The sequence below is a fragment of the Mustelus asterias genome, chromosome 9 (assembly GCF_964213995.1).
Source record: "Mustelus asterias chromosome 9, sMusAst1.hap1.1, whole genome shotgun sequence".
NCBI lineage: Eukaryota > Metazoa > Chordata > Chondrichthyes > Carcharhiniformes > Triakidae > Mustelus > Mustelus asterias.
Window position 1 is genome coordinate 111553210 of NC_135809.1, and position 18213 is coordinate 111571422.

The window sequence follows — 18213 nt, forward strand, 5'->3', positions numbered from 1 at the left end:
TTGTGTGTGTATGTTTGTGTGTGTGTATATATGTTTGTGTGTGTGAGTATATATGTGTTTGTGTGTGAGTATGTTTTGTGTGTGTGTGAGATTATATTTTCATGAATGCCAGCAGTTTAATGATTTATTTTCATGTGTTTTTTTGAGGTGGCAATATGTGATTGAAAATAGATGAGCTGATGATATAGCATATAGAGACCTCCAAAAGAGTTTTGACAAAGTCCCGCATGAAAGACTGTTAATTGAGCCTGACATTGGGAATCTCATGTAAACTTTGCTATTGGATAAGAACACAGCTGGCATTTGTTAAAGGAGTTGTGTAGTAATGGTGGGAACCAACGGGGTCCCCTAGGACACGGTACTGGGATCACAACTGTTTCTCAGTCTTTTTAACTTCATGCATTCCCAATTTTGCTCAAAAATCTACATCGCGACAGCAAATCTTTCCTGGGGCACTAAGGCCCTCAGTATCTCTTCAAAGCACCAAAACAGTCATTTACAGAAAGTTTAAATTTTATTTATTAGTGTCACAAGCAGGCTTACATTAACACTGCAATGAAGTTACTGTGAAAATCCCCTAGTCGCCACACTCCGGTGCCTGTTCGGGTACACTGAGGGAGAATTTAGCATGGCCAATGCACCTAACCAGCATGTCTTTTGGACAGTGGGAGGAAACCAGAGCACCTGGAGGAAACCCATGCAGACACGGGGAGAACGTGCAGACTCCGCACAGACAGTGACCCAAGCTGGGAATCGAACCCAGGTCCCTGGCGCTGTGAGGCAGCAGTGCTAACCACTGTGCCACCCCTGCAATGCATTGCATCAGCACCGCAATTTTAAGATCCTAATGAAACAACTACCCTGGAGATTGATGCCTCACAGAAAGGTCTGGGAGCAGCATCCTACGCAAAGGCAAACCGATTGCAGTTGTTTTGAAATTTGTAACCACAAAGCAATCCACTACCCCAACATCGAATGGAAACATGAATTTTAGATTTTGGAATCATATGTTTTCACACCTAGCAATTTGAGAAAAGGTTTGTGGTAAAGACCGACCACAAGACACTGGAGATGATTAGGTGTTAACCATTGACCAGTGCACCACCAAGATTGCAATGTCCCTTGATAAAGATTCACAGTCACGACTGTGAGGTCAGGTACAAGGCAGGTTAACTGGAGAATCATATCGGATACATTGACCAGATTGCCTAACTCAGCAAAAACAGTAGGTATGTTCTTAGATGAACAAATTGACTTCACTGACATGGGACTTGAAGATGTTCTCCAAGTTGATCTGATACATTTTGTACAATGTAAATGCCAGCAGCTAGGAAACGGCAAAAGATTCCACACTACACAAACTGTGGAAAATCATTATCAAAGGTTGGCCTGATTCAATTCACTATGTCCACAAATACATGAGACAATTTTGACCTTATTGGGATGAGCAAGATGTCGCCTGGAAAGTCATATTTAAAGGTAGTTAACATACTGGAATCTTTGTAACCTGATATTCTTCAGCAACTTAGAATCCCTACAGCGCAGAAGGAGGCCATTCGGCCCATCGAGTCTGCACTGACCACAATCCCAGCCAGACCCTATTCCCGTAACTCCGCATATTTACCCTACTAATCCCCCTGACACTGGGGTGAATTTAACATGGCCAATCAACCTAACCCACACATCTTTGGACTGTGAGAGGAAACCGGAGCACCCGGAGGAAACCCACGCAGACATGGGGAGAATGTGCAAACTCCACACAGACAGTGACCCGAGGCCGGAATTGAACCTGGGTGCCTGGTGCTGTGAGGCAACAGTGCTAACCACTGTGCTGCCCATAACTTCATCACTTATACCCGGGGATAGATCAGACAAAAAGATTTGTAACAGAGACAGTCTGGCCGGGTGTGGACAATGATATCAAAGTAATTGTCCAGAAGTGTGAGGCATACAAGGTGCTTGTACCAAGTTAGCACAAAACACCATTGATTCCACCTGAAGTTGCTAATCATCTTTGGTCCAACATTACATCTGTCCTCTTCCAGACCATGGCATTCACCTGGTGAAGGAGCAGCGCTCTGAAAGCTCAAGATTCCAAATAAAGCTGTTGGACTTTAACCTGGTATTGTGAGTCTTCTTACCGTACCTACCCCAGTCCAACGCCGGCATCTCCACATTGCTTATTTCATTGTTATAGTCGACTACTTACCAAGTACTCCATTATTCAACAATTGCACAAAGTACACTCGAAGTGTTATTTTCTGTTCATTTTCTGTGCCTAGAGAGGTCATTGCAGATAACAGTTCACAATTTATTCTTGAGCCATTTCAGGATGTGTGTGAGAAGTGGAATATCGCTCACATTACTTCCTTTCCTCATTACCCTCGATCCAACAGCCTGGCTGTATGAATGATTTGCGTGGACAAATCCCTAATTTTGAAATCCAGACAGACCAAGCAAGATCTACACATTGTAATGTTACACCTGAGAGTGACGCCAGTGAGTGCAGCTATTCCATAAACCTGTTGGACTTTAACCTGGTGTTGTGAGACTTCTTACTGTGCCCATGTTTGGCAGAGCAGTGCGTACCAATTTACCTACGCTGACCCATTCTACTCGCATTCCAATCATTATTCATTATTCTGTAAATTGAGTTTGTGTCTTTATATGTCCTGTTTGCTGTTTATGAGCAGATCTCCCACTCACCTGACGAAGGAGCAGCGCTCCGAAAGCTAGTGGCGTTTGCTACCAAATAAACCTGTTGGACTTTAACCTGGTGTTGTTAGACTCCTTACCATTCTACTCTCCCAGAAACAAGAGCGCAACTTTTAAAACTGCAAGAGATGACCAATGTGCACAATAAAAAGGCAGGCATGGTATTGCCAAGTTTACAGCTGGGACAACAAGTTCACTCCCAGGATCCTACAGAAGGTATGTGGCAACCAAACAAGATGACAATGATTTGTTCAGAAGCAAGGTGCTATGAAGTCATTTCACACAAAGACGCAATGACGAGGTGTAACCAAGGACGAAATAGATCCATGCCAGCTCCTCAGCCACCGTACGGTCTTGCTACATCCAGGGCAAGCTCCGAAATGCAACCAGGAACAGCATCCAAGAATGACAATCTCATAGATTACTGTGAGCAAAGAAACCTCCAGACAAAGTTACAAACTCTGGGCATACCAGCAGATTACCTCTACACTCTAAAGACTCATGGATTCATCAGTTCTATACACTTATGTAATGGTGACTAAACCTGAACACGTATTATAAATAGTTGCTCTTCTGTGGAAGAGGGAGAAAGTATCTTTATGAAGAAAGCGGGATGTTGCAATATGCCTTTAAGGGACATCAGCTTGACATCACTCGAAGGGAAATGTATCACGTGATCCAATCTTAGTTTCACTTTTGCTTTGAGCAGAGCACACACACACACAGCTCTGATGTTTTGAGCTTTACACCTATATATGTAACTGTTCTCATGTGGCTAGTCTTCATAAATCAACCCACAACCTGCTTACCCAATCTCTCATGACCGATTGGTGATGATATTATTACAACAACATGACACGTGTCAGCTTGGATTATGCGCTCAAACTCTGACTCAGGGTCGAGAGTGCTACGGTGAGCTTGAGCTTAGGCTGGTTACTGAACCATTGTCGACAACCCTCGTACAAGAGCTGAACAAGAATTGTTGCCTCCAGGGCAGGAGAAGGAGAAACAAGCAGGTTACTAATTTCTGGAGAGTTCCTCCCAGATTGTCCACCATTTGTGCCGTTTCCCTGGAGATTCCCCCAGAGGTTGCAGGGGTCAATCAGAAGAATCTCCATAGATGTCAAGCTCCACATTGCTTACCTTATCTGTGTTGTTTGGTCAAACTCCTGATCTGAAGAGGCGGTGACTTCTGGTAGGACGATTGCTGGTGTCCCACTCATCCTGGGATCAGCTCCTAATACCTGCAATCAGATTTAATACACTTAATTTATAGAATCATAGAATCCCTACAGAGCAGAAGAAGACCATTCGACCCATCGAGCCTGCACTGACAACAATCCCACCCAAGCCCTATCCCCACATATTACCCTGCTAATCCCCCTGACACTAAAGATCAATTTACCATGGTCAACACACATAACCGCCAACTCTCCTGTGTAGGCCGAGATTCTGTTCTCAGTTTCTGAAGTGGGACTCGAACCTATAACCTACTGACTCTGATGTGTGAGCACCTCCTACTGAGCCATAGCAGTGACTTGCAAAAGCGGTTTATGGCTGATGTTACTTTAAAAATTCAATGTCAAGAAGCAAGATTTTGTTTTGTCCATTTAACCTATCAGAATATTAGTAAATACAGGGAGGACATGGGATGGATGCAGATATAATGAGCTTTGAGTGAACGTGCCCTTGCTTGGGGGAGCGTGTGGGACTGGAGGAGTCCATCGGGTGGCACGGCGGCACAGTGGTTAGCGCTGCTGCCTCACAGCGCCAGGGTTCTATTCTGGCCTCGGGTCACTGCCTGTGTGGAGTTTGCACTTTCTCCCTGTGTCTGCTTGGGTTTCCTCCGGGTGCTCCGGTTTTCTCCCACAGTCCAAAGATGTGTGAGTTAGGTTGACTGGCCATGATAAATTGACCCTAGTGTCAGGGGGATTAGCAGGGTGAATGTGTGGAGTTGCGGGAAAAGGGCCTGGGTGGGATGTGGCCAGTACAGACTCGATGGGCCAATGGCCTCCTTCTGTACTGTAGGGATTCTATGATTCAGACTTGGTTCACAATTATGTAAACAAGACTACTCACTCATTATCGTCACTTCCGTCCAATATTTCCCTGCCTCTACAGTCATGCAGTTTGAGAAGCATTCAGGATCATAGAACGATAATGCAGAAAAAGACCACTTCATAGAATCATAGAAACCCTACAGTGCAGAAAGAGGCCATCTGGCCCATCGGGTCTGCACCGACCGCAATCCCACCCAGGCCCTACCCCCATATCCCTACACATTTACCCACCAATCCCGCTAACCTACACATCTCAGGACACTAAGGGGTAATTTTAGCACGGCCAATCAACCCAACCCGCACATCTTTGGACTGTGGGAGGAAACCGGAGCACCCGGACGAAACCCACACAGACTCAAGGAGAACGTGCAAACTCCACACAGGCAGTGACCCAAGCCAGGAACCCATTTGGATCAACCTACCTCAGCTGGCTCTTACTCAATTAGTCCTGTTCACCCCCCCCAACCCACTCTTTCCCGCACAATCCTGCAAATTTGAACCAGTTCGAATTTAAGAATAAAGTTTCAAAACAAGAAAGTACAAAGGCCGCCAATTAAGTGAACCTTCACCCTTCCCAGAACACAAAGTTCCATGGTGATGAAATCTCTCAGCCAGTACATAGTGTTCACACTCGTCACTCATTGGCTTCCTATCCCTCTGGATGTCAAATTAACTCTCCTCCTGTCCAGTCCACCACTGCCTCCAAGAAACCTGGTCTCGGGCCAGACATTTCTCCCCACCCCGCCCCCCTCAATAACTCCAAACTCTCCAGCGAGGCACCACTATTGGTAAGGATATAGGAAAGGGCTCAATACTTAAATGGACACGTAGCTTCAGGTTGTGATTTGTGTGTCAGGATTTCAAATCAATTTGAACATAGAAATATTTAGTTTAACTTAGTCTACTTTAATATAAGCCGACAAGTGATTCCAGTGAACAGACGCTGGGGAATGGTGATTATTATTTCCGTTATTTTTCTTCAGGTCTGCTTTTATTATCAGTGTCTATCCTAATTGTTACAGATGATGGTGGTTCTCTGGACCGACCTCAGTAAAGAATCACATGCAAAATGTTGGAATGGCCCTGGTCACTCATGCTCATTCTGATTAGGAGGTTACATTTGAGTGTGGGTAGACACGGAGAGGTTGCTTTCCCTGGTTGGGGAATCTAGAACACAGGGGCACCATTTCAGGATAAGTGGACGATCCATTTAGGACTGAGATGAGGGGAAACCTCTTCGCTCAGAGGATTGTAATCCTTTGGTATTTTCTACCCTCGAGGTTAATGAATGCTCCGTTGTTACATATGTTTCAGACTCAGGTTGGCAGGCTTTTGGGCTAGAATTCTCCAGCTGTCCACACCCCACTGCCGCTGCCAGCCAGAACGGAGAATTTGGCGCTCAACCAAATTTCTGCTCATTGCAGTGGGATTGGAGAACCCCAGAAGATTCTCCAACCTCTGGGGCGAGGTTGGAGAATCTGGCCAATGGTGTCTCAGGGAATCTAGGGATATGGATAGTGAGCAAAAAGGTGGAGTTGAGGTCCAAGATCAGCCATGGTCATATTGAATGTCACAGCGCGCTCAAGGGGCTGTTTGTTCTACCCTTCCTCCTATACCCTACTCTATGTTTTTATTCAACCAGATCAGACAAAACCACCTAATTGATTGGCATCCTATCCAGCACCTTAAACATGCACAGCCTCCATTACCGATGCACAGTGGCAGCAGTGTGTACAAGATATACTGTTGCAATTCACCAAACCTCCTTCAACTGTGCCTTCCAAACCAAACCTCCACCACCTAGAAAGACAAGGTCAGTAAATGCAAGGGAAAACTTCTTTTGTATGTTTAATAGGTCTCACACAGACATTCTGAGTCTTGTATGGTTGAACATTAACTGATTGTTGATAACACATAACTATGTACGTATGCAGGATACAGCCCAAGCTTGGAACTAACTCCATGCTTGCTTCTACACAGGTCTCTGTCCAGTCCACAGCTGACTCTAGTCTCAAGTCATGTGTCTCTTTACACGAGGGTACAGTTTCCCAGTCTCTCATTAACTCTTGCTCTGCCAGATACCTTTATACAACAATCACCACCTGCAAGTTCCCTTCTAAGTCACACACCAGCCTGACTTGGAACTATATCACCATTCCTTCACTGTCACTGGATCAAACTCCCACCAACTGGGTAAAAACATGTTTTACTGTAAATGGCTCCATGAATTTCTCCCTTACAGCACTGTGAGTGTACCTATACCACATGGCCTACCTGATTGAAGAACTCAAGGGCAGTTAGGGATGGGTTATAAATGCTGGCCTAGCCATGATATCCACATCTTCAGAATGAATAAAAAAAAACCTCAACTGCCAAACTCCCCACAACCTGGGTCAGATGTCAATCCCTTGGTTATCTGTCCTGGTGAAAAATACAACAAATAAAGGATCTGACAATAAAGCTGGATCTGAAGAGAGAGAACTACATCCTTAAATTCAGAGCCAATTCATTTCAGTACAAGGCTTTTAGCTCACTAACAAGGGTCATTGTTGCGGGGTTCAGAGGAGTCGACAATCTTAAAGAACGTCAGCTAGTCAAATACCTCCAGGATTTGGCTCTGTTTAGTTCAGAGCAGTGTAGGCCTAAGTCACCTGATAGAGGTCTATATCACAATGAAAGAGCTGGATAGTGTCCCTAATGATAGATTATTCCAATCTGAAAGATTAGGGAGGACAGGAGTCATCAGTATAAGCTAAGAGTGGGAATAGTCACGTCTTCATTTCCTAGTGAGTAGTGAGCCACTGGAATGAATGGTATGCTGGGTACTGACTCTCTGTACACCTTCAATAGGGGACTGGACTGGTTATATATGAGGTAAGTGTCCCTGTAGATGACACTTGGCCAATGTGATCTCCTGCCTTGGTTCTGGTTCTGAGGAGAGTGGGAACAGAATCTGAGTACAAAGAAACCCTGACACTCTTGGTGAAGTAATGAGGGAGCACTTCACTGTTTAAGAGGCCTTTTCCTGGGCTTAAACTGAGACCCAGTTCTCTTTCTCAGCTGGACAGAAAAGAGCCCATAACAAGTGAAATAAGAGCAGGGCAAACATTTAACTTTTAACTAGCATCCATAAAATATAAAATATCATCACATTGCAATTTGTTGGTTTTTACTGTGTGCAAAGTAGCTGTGGTGTTTCCTACATTACAACAGCGATGATGCTGCAAAAGTATTCCATTGGTTGTAATGCCAATTTTGGGACATCTTGAGGTTGTAAATAACTTGATATAAGTGCTTTCATGGAGTGAAACACGATAAGCACTAATTCTTTACAGTCAGGACGTACTCATCCCCTTTAATAACTGCCATACACAACATTGATCCTCATTCACTGATAACGGTCTGGAAAGTTAATCTACACAACATTCTTAAGACAGTTTCCGGAGAGCATTACTTGATTGACATATTTACCCAAGATCTAGGAAACATACAAGCACCAATGCTGGAAGACTTTGCTATAAATAGACAATGACTGATCTAAAAAATTTTTTAATTCATCCGTGGGACATGGGCATCACTGGCTGGCCAGCCTTTATTGCCCATCCCTAGTTGCCCTTGAGAAGGTGGTGATGAGCTGCCTCCTTGAATCGCTGCAGTCCTTGTTCTGTGGGTTAACCACAATGCCATTAGGGAGGGAATTCCAGGATTTTGACCCAACGACTGTGAAGAAACGGCGATATATTTCCAAGTCAGGATGTGCTCTTTTCTGGTGATGACCCTGATCTTTTTTTTAATGTACTCTTTCTCAGGTTGTGGACAATGCTGACACAGCCAGCATTTATTACCCATTCCTAAAAAGCCCTTGTAAAGGTAATGGTGAGCTGCCTTCTTGAACCACTGCAGTCTGGGTGGTGTAGATACATCTTCTTCTACTTTAACAGTCCCTCGGAGTCAAGGATGACTTCCTCTCACACTAACAAGGAGTTGTCAGGTGAGTGAGGAATCGAATGCACAACGTACAGACTCTGTCACAGGTGGCGTAGACGGTGGTTGTTGGGAGTGGGTGGATGAGGTGCCCGGGTTGCCACACACTCCTTTCCCTGTCAACTCCTGGCTTCAGCTTGTTCAGGGCGTTGAAACTTGAAGTGTTCAGCTCCTTCCCTGTTGCTTTTCCCCACACTTCAGGCGCTCTTGGGCCAGGTATTGCCAGGTGTCAGTGGAGCTATTCCAAGGAGGTTTTGAGGGTTTCTTTGAAGCATTTCCTCTCCCCTGCTGAGCTCGCTTGCCATACACCCGGCTGCCACTGTGCGCTGGTGGTCGAGAGGGAATATTTGTGGATGGGGCGCCAATCAGGTGGGCTGCTTTGTGCTGGATGAGCACCAAGCTTCTTGAGTGTTGTTGGAGCTGCACTCGTCCAGGCAAGTGGGGTGTATCCCATCACACTCCTGACCTGCGCCATGCAGATGGTGGACAGGATTTGGGGAGTCAGGAGATGAGTTACTCTCCGCAGGGTCCCAACCTCTGAACTGCTCTGGCAGCCACAGTGTTTAGCTGACGAGTCCAGTTCAGTTTCTGGTCAGTGGTAACCCCCAGGATGTTGAAGAAGAAGAAGAAGCCCTACAGTACAGAAAGAGGCCATTCGGCCCATCGAGTCTGCACCGACCACAAGCCCACCCAAGCCCCATATCCCTACATACTTTACCCATTAATCCCTCTAACCCACACATCTCAGGACACTAAGGGGCAATTTAAGCATGGCCAATCAACCTAACCCGCACATCTTTGGATTGTGGGAGGAAACCGGAGCACCCGGAGGAAACCCACGCAGACACGAGGAGAATGTGCAAACTCCACATAGACAGTGACCCGAGCCGGGAATCGAACCCGGGACCCTGGAGCTGTGAAGCAGCAGTGCTAACCGCTGTGCTACCGTGCCGCCCGTGCCGTTGATGGTGAGCTCACTCATACAGATGAGTACTTTCTGTGCCTCAGGGTATGCAGAACCCCACATTGATCTATCAGTCTTACACTTGTGTCCTTAAACTCACATTTTTTAGCTACATTTTAAAATCTTGTCACAAAGTTATCAACCGGCTCAATTAATTCCTATCTGCAGCCTTGAAATTCATGTTGGCACATCCAGTGATTCGACTTTGGCTGGAGGTGTGTTGAAACTCTCAAATCTCATAGAAACATAAAATTCCTGCAGTGCAGAAGAAGGCCATTCGGCCCATTGAGTCATCACCGACCGCAATCACAGCCAGGCCCTATCCCTATAATTCCATGCATTTACCCTAGCTAGTCCTCCTTGACACTAAGGGGCAATTTAGCATGGCCAATCAACCTAACCCGCACATCTTTGGACTGTGCGGAGGAAACCGGAGCACCCGGAGGAAACCCACCTGGGGAGAACGTGCAAACTCCACACAGACAGTGACCCAAGCCGGGATTCGAACCCATGCCCCTGACGCTCTGAGGCAGCAGTGCTAACCGCTGTGCCGCCAATATATTCTCTCGATTTTTGACGTCCTCTTCAGTAAGTTCCCGGTTGTTAAATAAATTCCTACATGCCCCCTGCCCACAAGAAGGTATCTGACCCTCTCTTTGGTGCCATTTAAGAAACTGCTGAATCTGCGCTTTTGTTTAAGCTTCACAAATGCCATCATCAGCTTTCCAATTCGCTGTCAGCTGTAGCGTTGGATTCGTTGCTGTGCCGGTCAACAGCTGCGCCAGTCCAAAGATGTGCGGGTTAGGTTGATTGGCCATGCTAAAATTGCCCCTTTGTGTCCTGAGATGCGTAGGTTAGCGGGATTAGCGGGTAAATGTGTAGGGATATGGGGGTAGGGCCTGGGTGGGATTGTGGTCGGTGCAGACTCGATGGGCCAGATGGCCTCTTTCTGTACTGTAGGGTTTCTGTGATTCTATGATTCTATGAACATTTCCTTTTACGTCTTTGTACAGTTCCTTTTCTTCTGGCACGAACGTGTTGTTGAGTTTCCGAATCGGCACAGGATGAATTGTTTACTCATAGACACTCGCTGGCACCATGCTATGTGTCCTTGTTGTCTTTTGATTCCCAGATGTTGTTAATAATCACAGTTCAAGCTTGTAAAGATCAGAAACTCTTTGGGCAGAATGTTCCCATATGTTTTCAAAGTGTCAGGCTCTGACTGAAAACGGGTGTGTGACTCTCCAGCTGCTCAGCCCAGTTTTCACTCCAGATCTTGAGCCTTGGTAGGATCATAGAATCCATACAGTGCAGAAGGAGGCCATTCAGCCCATCGAGTCTGCACCGACCACAATCCCACTAAGACCCTATTCCCGTATTTTTACCCTGCTAATCCCCCTGACACTAGGATCAATTTAGCTTGGCCAATCAACCTAACCCACACATCTTTGGAGTGTGGGAGGAAACCGGAGCACCCGGAGGAAAGTCACACAGACAAGGGGAGAATGTGCAAACTCCACACAGACAGTGACCCGAAGCCGGAATCGAACCTGGGGCCCTGGCGCTGTGAGGCAGCAGTGCTGATCACTGTGCCACCTCTCTGAGGTAAAAAATAACTGGGCGAGGTTTGTGCTCTTAGTCTGGTGGGGCGAGGCCTGATAAGGTCGGGCAAAGATCCACAGAGAAGGGGGTGCCATCTTTAAAGGTGCCTACTCAGCACAGAAACTGAAGGCCTCCCCGCCCCCGCCAGTGTAAAGATTAAGACCTCCCAGCAAAGCAACAGGGCTTTCCCTATTCCCCCCCTCACAACATCAGGACATGCCCCCCTCTGCCTCTTCGCAGGCATTGGGAGAGCCCCTCTCACCCCCACATGCCCCCCTTACAGACGGTCCCTGGGGGTTATATGCACCCCTAGGGAGATCCCTTCAACTGAATCACGTTTTTAAAAAGTTGTTGCAAACGTCACATCAGCGAGTTTGAATATTCAGTGAGGGGGAATCATGTGGCGGTGTGGGGGGGAGGGGCTTGTTAATTATATTATAATGTATGCAAAACCATTAAAATTGGGTTCTCGCCCCCTGCGGGTGTGGATCTTGTGACGTCATCGATGAGGGGCATGGAAAGTCGGGAAATGTAATCTCGCCGGTTGGAAACCACCTTTCCCAACTCTCTCCGGATTTTCCGCCCACATCAACGATCCTGTGGACCGTTAGCGCGGGCTCAAAATCATCCTCTTTATGTTTAATTTTGCCATGCAGTCATGTTCAAAAGAGGAACCAGATTGAACTGGTTATGCACACATCAGGGGAGGAATTAAATATAGTCAACACCATCAGAGGATGAGTTTTAGGTGCACTAATGGGATTAAAGGCTGACAAGTCTCCTGGTCAAAGAATCATTCGGCCTATCGAGTCTGCACCGTTCACTTTCCCACCTAGTCCCTATCTCCATAACACCAAGTATTTATCCTGCTAGTCCCCCTGACACTAAGGGGCAATTTAACATGGTCGATCCACCTAACCCGCACACCTCTGGTAAGTAAGAAATTTAACAACACCAGGTTAAAGTCCAACAGGTATATTTGGTAGCAAAAGCCACAAGCTTTCGGAGCCTTAAGCCCCTTCCTCAGGTGAGTGGTGTTGACCTGGTGTTAACCTGGTGTTGTTAAACTTCTTACTGTGTTTACCCCAGTCCAACGCCGGCATCTCCACATCATGTGGGTGGAAACCAGAGCACCCAGAGGAAACCCACGCAGACACGCGGAGAATGTGCAAAGTTCGCACAGACAGTCACCCAAGCCGGGAACCAAACCCGGGTCCCTGGCGCTGTGAGGCAACAGTGCTAACCACTGTGCCACCGTGATGCCCCTGGTGGTTTGCACACCAGGATCTTAAAGCAGGTAGCTACAGAGATCGTTGACGCTTTGGTGGTCATTTTCCAAAAAAAATCATGGATTCTGGAACTGCGCCAAAGGATTGGAAAACTGCCAATATGGTACCCTTGTTCACAAATGGCAGGAGGCAAAATGCAGGAAATGACAGGCCAGTTAGTCTATCTTCAGATACTGGAAAAATATTAGAATTGATTATTAAGGAGAAAAAAGCAATGCATTTGGAAAGTCATCACTGATCAAGCAGAGTCAGACTGGTATCGCAAAGGGAAAATCATGCCTGGCAAATTTACTGGAATTCTTTGAGGAGGTATCAGCCAGAGTAGATAGAGGAGAACCAGTCGATGTTGTATATTTGGATTTTCAAAAGGCATTCGATATGGTGCCACACAAAAGGTTAGTACGCAAGACAGGAACTCATGGTGTTGGAGGCAATATTCTGGCATGGATAGGGAGTTGGCTAACTGATAGGAAGCAGTGAATAGTGAAAAGGGGGTCTTTCTCAGGTTGGAGGGCAGTAGCCAGTGGAGTGCCACAGGGATCAGTGGTGGGACCACAACTCTTCACAATATGTATTACTGATTTGCAGGAAGGATCAGTGTACTGTGGCCAAATTTGCGGATGATACAAAGGGTGGGAGTGAAGGCAGGTTGTAAGGAGGATATAAATAGTTTACAGAGAGATATTGACAGGCTAGATGAGTGGGCGGAAAGCTGGTAAATGGAATTCAATGTGGGAAAATGTGAGATTGTTCATTTTGGAAGAAATGGAATTTGGAAGGTAAATTATTCTGCAGAAAGCTGTAGCACAAAGAGACTTGAGGGTGATTGTTCATGAAACCCAGAAAGTTAGTATACAGGAGATAATAGAGAAGGCAAGTGGAATGCTGGCTTTTATTTCAAGGGGCTGGAGTATAAAAGTAAAGAGGTGTCGCTGCAACTGTACAAGATACTAGTGAGGCCACATTTAAAATACTGTGTCCAGATTTGACCCTCTTAGTTAAGGAAAAATATATTATCATTGGAGGTAGTACAGAGGATGTTTATGAGGATGATTCCGAGTACGGAGGGATTGCCATACGAGGAAAGATTAAACAGGTTCAGTCTCAGAGGAATGAGAGGTGATGTGATTGAAACATACAAGATTCTTAGGGGGTTAGACAGAAAAATGTTGGGAGGATGTTTCCACTCATGGAAGAGTGGAGGACCAGAGGGCATAGTCGCAGAATAAGGGGACGCTCATTTAAGATGTATTTGAGGAAGAATTTCTTCTCTCAAAGAGTGGTGAATCTTCAGAATTCTTTATCCCAGAAAGTCATGGAGGTCGACTCCTTGAACATTTTCAAGGCTGAGATCAAAGGTTTTTAGTCAGTAGGGGAATTAAGAGTTACGTCGATAAGGCGGGAAAGTTGGCTTAGTGAGTGTTAGATCAGCCATGGTCCTATTAAATGACAGAGCAGGCTCGAAGGGTTGAATGGCCTACTCCTGGTTCTAATTCTGATGGTCTTTAGTGCAGCTGTGAAATGTGGACCCCTAGAAACCAACACATAACATATTAGTCCCTAGCTAAGTAGCTCTTAGCTATTTACAGGTAATACAACCACACATAACAGTGTACAGTGCAGCTACAGTATGCCCAGGGGTGGAGGGAGTGAATGTTTAAGGTGATGAATGGGAGTGCTGGGGTGAGACTGCTTTATGCTGGGTGTTGTTGAGATTGTTAAGCATTGTTGGAGCAGCACTCATCCTGGCAATTGGAAAGTTAACAGCCTGAGCTGCCTGTTAATGTCAACACATATGGGCACCTTTTCATTCGCCAAGTATATTCCTGGGTTAAAGTACTTGCTGAGCAGTACTAAGTTCTATAATCACACTGCACATTCTCAAAGGAAATGTGCAATTTAGATGTGGTTTTGTTGAACATTGAAACACGCTAATCAGATATGAAACTGATAAACCCACTCCCAATGATAGCTGGCACTCTCCCAATGTACATCAGGCATTTGGGTGGCCAGCCAAGGCTGGAGGAAGGGAATGCCTGTAATGTGAGTTTGATACAAAAGTATTCAGATTGTAACACTGAACTCATTGCAAACCATAACCTATTATCAGTCTAAGCTCATTAGATCCCTCTGACCTCCCAGTCAGACAGTTATGGTTCACAAAAGCAGCCCGTTTGATGGCACCCCATCCACAAAACCTCACTCCCACCACAACCGACGCACAGTAGCAGCAGTGTGTACCATCTACAAGATGCACTGCAGCAACTCACCAGGACTCCTTAGAGACCACTTTCCAAAGACACGGTCTCTACCAACTAGAAGGACAAGGGCAGCACCTGCAAGTTCCCCTCCAAGCCACCCACCATTCCTGACTTGAAAATACATCACCGTTCCTTCACCATCGCTGGGTCAAAATCCTGGAACTCCGTCTTGAACAGCACTATGGGTGTACCTACATGACATGGACTTCAGCAGTTCAAGAAGGTAGTAGCTCACCACCACCTTCTCAAGGGCAATTTGGGATGGGCAATAAGCCTTGCCAATGAAATCCGTATCCCTTGAATGAAGGAAAAAAAATCAAAACACAAAGAACCCAATCTGACACTCCAGGGAAACATTGAAGGAGTTGCTGCACTGTCAGAGGTGCTGTCTTCTATTGAGCCAAGTCTTTGTCTTTGCTCCTTCAGGTGGCTCAAAAGAGCCCAAGCCACAATCACCATGCAGTGGGCCAATCGCTGAGACTTTCCAGTCCCGCTGTGGTGGGTTGTCCCATGTGGATGTGGTGATCCATTTAAATCCCCATTGACTTCGGCGGGCCTGGAAGATCCCGCGAGTGGGAGGCGTCAGAAAATCCCAACCAATACTGATCCTTCAACCAATCTCACTGAAGCAGATTATCTTGTTACTGTTTGTGGGACCTAACGTAATCAAATTGGCTGACACATTTTCTACAATGCAACAGTGACCCTGAAAATGTCACCATCTCTTCAACTGTATTGGATCTAACTAGAATCATAGAAACCCTACAGTGCAGAAGGAGGCCATTCGGCCCATTGAGCCTGCACCAACAACAATCCCACCTAGGCCCTATCCCCATAACCCCACATATTTACCCCTCTAATCCCGCTACCCTACACATCTTGGGACACTAAGGGGCAATTTAGCATGGCCAATGCACCTAAACTGCACATCTTTGGAAGTGGTGGACTATCCACCACTTCCTGCCACTTTGACATGTTTGAGGCCTTTACCACTCACTCCTGGACAGGCTGCTCTCCTTCTCTGGGTTAAAATCACCTCCTGTCCCCACTTTATCCCCCCTCTCGGTATTTGTCCTTCTCGTGTCAGTGCATCTCCTAGCCAGATAAATAGCCAGCCTTCTCTTGTGATGTATTCAAAATAGATAGCACAATTGAAAAAAAGATAGGTGTCATTCTGCAGTAAGTTGTTTCTTACACTGGCTGAAGAACTCTGCATCCTGTCCTGCTCTTCGCTTCCTTCTTCCTCCTCAGGTAGGGTGGGCATGGTGGGGGCAGCGGTGCAATGTGGACTGCGAGGCGGGTCAGGCCCTGGCAATGCAAAGTGGCTCAGCAACGTTCGGAGGGAGGAGCACGGGGCGGAATCTTCGTCTTCTGATAGCTGCATACACATAGAAGGGAAGACCTGTCAAACTCAAGAGAAAGCGTGTGGTTTGAACATCAAAAGCACCAGGGCTGAAGACATACTCCAGACTTCAAGTTCCAGCTAAAATAAACAGAATGGGGATCTGATTGCTAAGTATCCCTCTTTTTTCACTTTCATTGTCTGAACTTTCCCTTTGTCGACAGCTCCATTATCAATGGATCAGGGGAATGATGGGAAAACTCAAACTAGGGAGTGACCTCCCCGTCTCCTGGAACAATAGATACTGAAAGTGTGGCCAAAAATGGAGGTGAAATAACTCCTTAGAAACTGGCGTCCCTTCACCAGATTCCCTTTATTTACAAACCCTATTCCACTCCGAGAGTGTTTCAGGTTCAGAATCAGAATCGGGGTGCCGGTGGATCTGACACTCCCATTTTATATCCGGGTGAGGTTCTCTGATTGGGCAGGCAATTATGACCTCAATCAGGGAGCTCATACTCCAAGAGGCCAACCTCATGGGCCTCGTTTAAGTAATTCCAGGAGGTGTTTATAACACGATTTACCCTGCTAATCCCTCTGACACCAAGGGGCAATTTTAGCATGGCCAATCAAACCTAACCCGCACATCTTTGGACTGTGGGAGGAAACCGGAGCACCCGGAGGAAACCCACGCAGTCACAGGGAGAACATGCAGACTCCACACAAGCAGTGACCCGAGGCTGGAATTGAACCTGCATGTAACTGAATTACAGTCTGCTGCATTGTGGTGCAAGAGAGTTTTGGACTTCTACCAATCTTTGCCTGGGAAGCAAGGTTTCCCAACCATCCTCTTGAGTGATTTTAATGTAAAGTTCATTGTCCTCGACTGCCTTCCCGAGTGGAATGGTTTCCACAGAGCGACCTACTCAGTTCCCTTCAAAATCCTGAAATCACCCAATCAAGTCACCCCCTAACATCCTACATTACCAGTGATGGTCTAGTGGTATTACTGCTAGACTATTAATCCAGAAACTCAGCTAATGTTCTGGGGACCCGCCATGGCAAATGGTGGAATTTGAATTCAAATTCAATAAAAATCTGAAATTAAGAATCTACTGATGACCATGAAACCATTGTCTATTGTCGGAAAAACCCGTCTGGGTCACTAATGTCCTTTAAGGAAGGAAATCTGCCATCCTTACCTGGTCTGGCCTACATGCGACTCCAGAGCCACAGCAATGTGGTTGACTCTCAACTGCCCTCGGGCAACTAGGGATGGGCAATAAATGCTGGCCAGCCAGCAACACCCATGTCCCACAAATGAATAAATAAAATACTCAAAGAGAGACTAGTAAATCTGCTACTTGTCTCCTGATGTCTGTTATCAGACTTGTCTCCTCATGCAGGGAATGATGAATTTTAAGATTGGAGAGTTGATGATAAAAACAAGCCAATTGAGACTCAAAGAGAAGTGCCCCATTGCTTGGTTTCCATTGGCCTGGTGCTCTTCCAGCATTCTCAGCCAGAGTCCAACACCTAGTTAGCCCCCGGAAAGAAAAAAAACACTATCTTCCTAGCAACAAGATATCCAATCCAAGAAATAGGAGCAAATCTGATGCGTTGACTATAAACATAGGTAGTTTCTCAACCCAAACTTTGTTGCTTGCTTCCAGGAAAACCCTCATCACCAGCCCAGCTGAATTGAAGATTTTAAAGGGATGGAGATAAGAACATAAGAACATAAGAAATAGGAGCAGGAGTAGGCCATCTAGCCCCTCAAGCCTGCTCCGCCATTCAATAAGATCATGGCTGATCTGATAGTGGGTTCAGTTCCACTTACCCGCCCGCTCCCCATAACCCTTAATTCCCTTAATGGTTAAAAATCTATCTATCTGTGACTTAAACACATTTAACGAGGTAGCCTCTACTGCTTCATTGGGCAGAGAATTCAAAAGATTCACTACCCTCTGGGAGAAGAAGTTCCTCCTCAGCTCTG

At 46.1% G+C, this 18213-nt stretch overlaps 1 protein-coding gene across 2 annotated transcripts in view; it reads right to left on the bottom strand.

The window, feature by feature from the left end:
- The window catches only part of mrvi1 (murine retrovirus integration site 1 homolog), a 129312-nt gene that overhangs the window by 72240 nt on the left and 38859 nt on the right, over positions 1–18213 (bottom strand). For both annotated transcript variants that reach the window (XM_078220849.1, XM_078220848.1), the window contains 2 exons: positions 16071–16253; positions 3859–3959 (listed from right to left, as the gene is read on the bottom strand). In XM_078220849.1, coding sequence (XP_078076975.1) covers positions 3859–3959; positions 16071–16139 — 170 coding nt within the window. In that variant the 5' untranslated portion in view covers positions 16140–16253. The remainder of the gene's footprint in view (positions 1–3858; positions 3960–16070; positions 16254–18213) is intronic.